Here is a 6,679-nt window from a genome sequence, read left to right on the forward strand (position 1 = left end):
GCATAAAATAATGGTTAAAGTGGTTAAAATCTAACGCGACTCGGGGCCGTTCCAGGTATTTGAGGGTAAAAAAAACAAATTCTCTCTTCTGAGGGTTTGTTGTCTGTAGGCCGGTGCACCGGTATGATCTGTATGCCTGAAACTCATCCAGTGAGAAAGGTTCCGTGGTGCAAAAATGTTTTTTCTATAATTAATCCAAATTGATCCCAGCCTATAGTTTAAAAATCACACCAGTGTGAAGCGAGCGGTGGTGTCCATTAATTTCAAGGCTGTGTGTGTGCGTGTGTGTGTGTGTGTGTGTGTGTGTGTGTGTGTGTGTGTGTGCGCGCCTATGCATGCATGCATGTTCATTTCAACAGCACCTCTCTGGTCACTCAACGGTATTGCAGGCCAGGCTGCAGGCTACATACAGACATGCATGAATGCACGGACGGACGCATACACACACGGCCACGCTATGGAGACGGTGTGACCACCGCTCAAAAATATCAATGTAATAGAGCAACACTCACACAGTCACCAAAACCAAGGAACAAAAGGTGTTTTCAATACAGCTTAGACATTAAAATGTCTCCAGAAGTGGTTTTAAAGTGAAATACGCCTTTAACGATGGCACTAATCGACTTAAGGCATAAAGGTGACGACTTTACAATGATTTGCTGTTGGCTTGCTGTTATGCACATTAAACATCTAATTGCTTTTTGTAATTGCCTGTTCAGTGGAGGGGGGGGGGGGGGGGGGCACAGCACGGGGACAAACCAACATGTCACAGCCGGTGATGCAGCAGCAGCATGGACTCCAGTACTCAAATCCAATGAAAATAGCAGTGCAGTCTACACTCTACAAGCTCACAACTTGTTGAAACGTTGTAACTTGTAGATCTGCTATTTTCACTACATTTGAAATAGGGCTTAGGGGCTCGGACACGCCACACTTTTATTCTAGCCTACTTATGAGGGTGGATTCTGACAATGCATTTCAAAGGTAATGGAGCGCTTTTTTTTTTCTTTTTTTTTTGCAGAGATCTGCAAATGGCAGCAAACTGCTCCATTCCCATTGAAATGCATGGGCAATAGCCGCCCTCATAGCAGGTAGAATACAAGTCAAAGGTACAATATTTGTCATTGGAATGTATTGCAGTGACAGTCAGTACCCTATACAAAAATACAAATACTTAAAGGAGTAGTTCACCCCCAAAATGACTTTTTTGCTATTGATTAGTCACGCCATGGAGACTTGAGTTCAATAATATTTTTAGTTTTTTGTCGCATTCCTAGGACAAAAATGGGATTACAATAGATTTACCCCCATTCGTTCCGGATGGGGACCCAAATGGATTCGGGTCCCCATGCATCCGGAATCAATTGGGGTAGATTTACTCTAATACAATTTTTGTCCTAGGAATGTGACAAAAAACAAAAAATATTATTGAACTCAAGTCTCCATGGCGTGAATAAAATAAAATAAAAAAAGTCATTTTGGGGGTGAACTACTCCTTTAAGAAAGTACAGATACAAGGCTGCATTGTTTTAGTAGTAGTAGCTTACAGTACTCAAGTAAATGTCCTCAGTTACCTACTGTCTCCCACTGAGTGAAGTTGCAGTCACAGCCTTTGACTGGTACACACAATACAATTAACCACAGTTCAGGACCATGGACAGCGTGTGTGACAAGATACCATGGACAGCGTGTGTGACAAGATACCATGGACAGCGTGTGTGACAAGATACCATGGACAGCGGCACTGTTGACAAGATACATGAAAACAGATATGGGTGCAGATTTGTGTAATGTCAATAAATAAATAAACCCTATACAGAAACGTCCACCCTGTGATTAAATAAGGCCTAGGAGTTTGCTCCGTCCATTGGCTTCCTTCTATATACAGTCAAATGACAGTACAACTCACTGGTACAAGGTCAACTAAAAGGAGGTCCTAGTAAGCTTTTCGGTTTATTTACACAGGAACCACTTTATGTATCTCATATAACATTGAAAGACATGACGGATAGAACACAGTACTTATATAGCATAGGCTATAGCATATAGGACATTATCAGTAAAAAATCTAAAAAGTCATAAAAATGTAAAATAACAAAGGAGAGAAATACAGAGAGAAATGACATATCTGAAATTTCTGTCTTTCTTTCTTTCTTTCTTTCTTTCTTTCTTTCTTTTCTTTCTTTCTTTCTTTTACATTGTTTGGGGAAACGCGTTCTAAATGTCAATACCGCAATGGCTATGAAAAATAAATAACATGCACTTCCTAATTTGTACCTTTGAATAGGCTACTTGAGTATTTGCTTTGTCCACCACCGGCTGCAACCACTTGTGTGTCACCCCGGAGGGGTGTGCGTGCGTGTGCGTGTGCGCTGCACAGAGAGAGAGAGAGAGAGAGAGAGAGAGAGAGAGAGAGAGAGTCCACGCCACATATTTCCCCTGGGATCCATTCATGGAGAGAACATGCAGCCAAGCCTAAACATTCCTCTCTTATTTATGTGATTACCTCCTTGTTTATTGACTGGAGTTAACGTTTTCTCCGCTTACTATTCCGAGCTCACACTTGTTGTTGTAAGTCACTGACTCTCTGGACTGGATGAGAGAGTAGAAGTCTGCCGCTAGAACGCCTATAAATCTTGTCGAGAGAACAGCGGATCCATTCACGCTTTTCAGCTTCAAGGGGAGAGAAAAGAAGGAAGCTTCTTCCACTTCTTCCAGGCGTCACATTGTGCTCTCTGCTGAATACTTACCTTGTTAATTGACTAGAGTCCGTGTTTTCTCTGCTTATTCAAATGTCACACTCCGGAGTCAATCTGGATGAGAATGTCTTTGATTAAAGTTTAAATTGTAAAGAGAAAAAAAGGCGAGAGAAGAGAGCTTCTTTGAGATTCTCTTTGGGGGATATTTTATATCTACCTTGTGTATTGACAGGGAATTCAATGCTTTCTCTGCGTGTTCTGGTCGCACACACAGACACTTTTTAAGTCTCTCTGGATAAGAAGAAGGAGCGTCTTTGGAACGCGTAAATTGCAAAGAAGAGCAGCAAACTATAGAGCTGTGTGGAGCGAAGCGCTGCGCGCCTGGACGCACACAAACATGCCCATGTTGTGCCCAGAGAATTAACCGCTCGCTGACGGGGGTTTGATCCGTGCCTTTCGTGTTGTCAGACGGACCACCATTCCTTGTTTTGTTGGAATATTTAGTATGAAAGCGTGGCCATGGCGTGGTGTGAGCGCGGGGTCCAGACGCTGCTCGCCACGGTCGGGGCTTTCGCCGCGTTCAGCCTGATGAGCATCGCCATCGGCACGGACTACTGGCTCTACTCCCGCCAGTACATCTGCAACGCCACCGCCAACGGCACGGCGGAGGACCCCCAGCCTCAGCCCCGGACCCGCCGGGGGGACCTGACCCACTCCGGCCTCTGGAGGGTCTGCTGTATTGAAGGTAAGGCAGCGAGCGGTGGGTGCATGGGTGGAAGTGGGCACTATAGGGACATCTGGGCACCAATTGGCTATTTAGTCCAAAATGTTAAGAAATGTAATAGTAGAAATTAAGAAACATGGTCTTAAGTAATGTAAAGTAGGCTGGACATGATGTTAGCATGCATGGTACATCATTATCAGAGTTGATTTTATCCTTCAACTTCTTGTTGACTATGCAAAAATAGTTGACTCTATAGTCAATTTTACATAGAGGTGCCCAGATTTCCCTATAGTGTCCACCTGATCTGTAACTGGATGGATGGATGGATGAATGGATGGATGGTTGGGTCCAAATTGAACCATAGCTACAGTGCGTCAAACCTTTTTAATGTCAAGAACCCACCAAAGTCATTTATTTTTATATGGTGGCACATTGTCTTTCAAGAAAGAAAAAAAAAGACGGATCTACAAAGCACTTTTATAGATCGGCAATTAGCCGGAGTGTAGGCTTGCTTCATGGTTTAAGTGATTACACAGATGTTGATGCTACAGCCTATTAACCAATTTAGCTGGGAGTGGGGACCATATAGCCTATCCAGAACAACCATATCCTGTGCGCAAAAACGCATTTCGGGGTGATAGAAAAACACGATCTATTCCTTCTCATTGTATGAACCCGTTGATATTTCAGGATCAGCTTCATTGTCAGCATCTGTTTACAGGTGAAATATACATATACTGTATATGTAATGATATTTTGCCTATTCCGTACCAATAAGCACTATTAAGTAGAAACTGGCAGTTGTTATAGCCTAAAGTTAGTTTGATAGATATAGATACAGTAGCTAGATACAGTAGATAGATAGATAGATAGATAGATAGATAGATAGATAGATAGATACCGGTAGATAGATAGATAGATAGATAGATAGATAGATAGATAGATAGATAGATACCGGTAGATAGATACCGGTAGATAGATAGATAGATAGATAGATAGATAGATAGATAGATAGATAGATAGATATACAGTAGATAGATAGATACCGGTAGATAGATAGATAGATAGATAGATAGATAGATAGATAGATAGATAGATAGATAGATACCGGTAGATAGATAGATAGATAGATAGATAGATATAGATACAGTTGATAGATAGATAGATAGATAGATAGATAGATAGATAGATATAGATACAGTTGATAGATAGATACCGGTAGATAGATAGATAGATAGATAGATAGATAGATAGATAGATAGATAGATGTGCACAGCCAGGCTATGAGACAAAATAATCTTACATGTGCTGCTCTAGAATAGGGTTCAATGGGTTCAATGCGAGTTACAATTGAACCCCCATATGGCTGAATACATTAAAACAAATGGTTTTAAAAGTACCCTGTGCCTGTGTTGCCAGGTTTTGCGAGAGAAACAAGCAACCAGGTCTATGAAAACAAGCCCAAAAGAAAGTGATTGGGCTACATGAGCCCTTTAAACATACACATCGGCTATTTGAAATTAACCGATCTACAAGCTCAGAACGCCACTTTGCCAGGTGTTGTGAGAGCTTTTAGATCTGCTTAAATTTCAAAAACATCTTATTTTTGAATATTTCTGAAACATTTTAACTACACAAAGCTTGTATGGGGTCCCTGGCATCAAATACATTCAGATGGGGGTCTGCAGAAGAAAAAATACTGTATTTGGGGGTCCTTGACTTGAAGATATTTGAGAAACACTGGTGTAAACAACATTACACACGCAGCAAGCCCAAAATAAGCAATACCCGCCCCAAAAAACTGAGGGTCCTTTAAAAAAATAAAAATAAAATCATTTAATGTCACGTTTTTGCAACAATCGTTTACAATCATCCTACACAAAACTATAAACTAGATTATAAAGTCCATCTCCTTAGTTTCATTTCATGTCAAACCCTCAACCCCACCTATAGACAGTACAAAAGTCTAACAATGCATGGATCTCTTTTACAACTATATTTGCAGTTGTGTTTGGGTGCTAAGCATGAATATGAATATACAAGCTATACTTTGGAAAACCCAGAAAAGAACTTTAGAAATGCATAACCATGACATGACAACAAGTCCCGCAAACCCGGGTCTGTAAAACCCTGAGTCACAAATGGGGTCCATTTGGTTCCACGTGCACCCTCCCAGAGTTAAAAGAAAACTGAGTTTTTTTTTAAACCGAAGCGATTCATTTGGAGTCGAGCGAAGTGTGCGTGCATGATCAGCCCCAGGGGCGTCACACCAAATTCTGGGCCCTGGGTACAAGGATTCACTGCGGGCCCCCCATGAATGTTAACTATTGAAAAATAGCAGATATACAAGCTCACAGCGCGGCACCGAGTGCCGCGCTGCGAGCTTGTAGATCTGCTAATTTTGAAAGATCGTGAAATTGTGTGCCAAGAAACCTATGTTTCCATGTCAGTGATGCTCAAACTTTTTCATGTGAAAGACCCCCCATCTCAAAATATTTAGTTCCAGGGACCCCCCAGAAGCAACATTTGAGTTACAAATGTTCACTTAAAAAATATATATTCAAAGAGTTGCGCACATTTTCACCACTTTTCAAAAATAGCAGATCTACAAGCTCGCAGCGCGGCACTCGGTGCCGCGCTGTGAGCTTGAATATCTGCTATTTTTCAATAGCTAAAGTTACTAGGGCCCCTCCACCTTGGGCCCTGGTAACTCAGTCCCACTTTCCTACCCCTTGTGACGCCCCTGATCAGCCCTCTGCCCATTCATCTCTTCATTGTGTCTGATGCTGTTGCCAGGCAACGTCCTCTGAAATCGCTATGGAAACATGCCCGGGATGATGTAAAAATAGATTATTATACTCTGAGTTCACGTCATGTTTTAAAATGTTAAGGGTTTGTTTTGTTGTCGTCTCTTTTTCACCTCTCCTGTTTGATTTGTTTCTGTAGGGTTTTTTTTTGTGTGTTGTTCTCTATTATGTCTGGGGCTGGCAGTGACGTCTTGTTCAGGAGAGAGAGACGTTCATTCAGCAGTTTGTTCTGTCCTCCCCTGCATGTTCTGTGAGCTTCCGGCACAGACATGTACGGTTATCAAACCTTTTTTTTACTCAAGGCACCCCTGTAATAATTAACTTATTCATCCACGGCAACCCCTGAATTACAGTGTCAATTTCTAGAATCGTATACATGTGCAAATCTTTCCCCCTAAGATACAGGTGTGTACAGTATGTCAGTGGTTCTCAACCTGTGGGAATTATTA

The 6,679-nt window shown here is 41.7% G+C and overlaps 1 protein-coding gene across 1 annotated transcript in view; it reads left to right on the forward strand.

Annotated features, from left to right (window-relative positions):
- Positions 1–3,218: 3,218 nt before the first annotated feature.
- The window catches only part of LOC308284142 (voltage-dependent calcium channel gamma-4 subunit-like), a gene marked incomplete at both ends in the record, with an annotated part of 43,997 nt that continues 40,536 nt past the window's right edge, over positions 3,219–6,679 (forward strand). Inside the window, one exon of the mRNA XM_080724691.1 lies at positions 3,219–3,444. Coding sequence (XP_080580817.1) covers positions 3,219–3,444 — 226 coding nt within the window. The remainder of the gene's footprint in view (positions 3,445–6,679) is intronic.

The sequence above is a fragment of the Nannobrachium achirus genome, assembly GCF_963921795.1.
Source record: "Nannobrachium achirus genome assembly, chromosome: 4".
Taxonomy (NCBI): Eukaryota; Metazoa; Chordata; class Actinopteri; order Myctophiformes; family Myctophidae; genus Nannobrachium; species Nannobrachium achirus.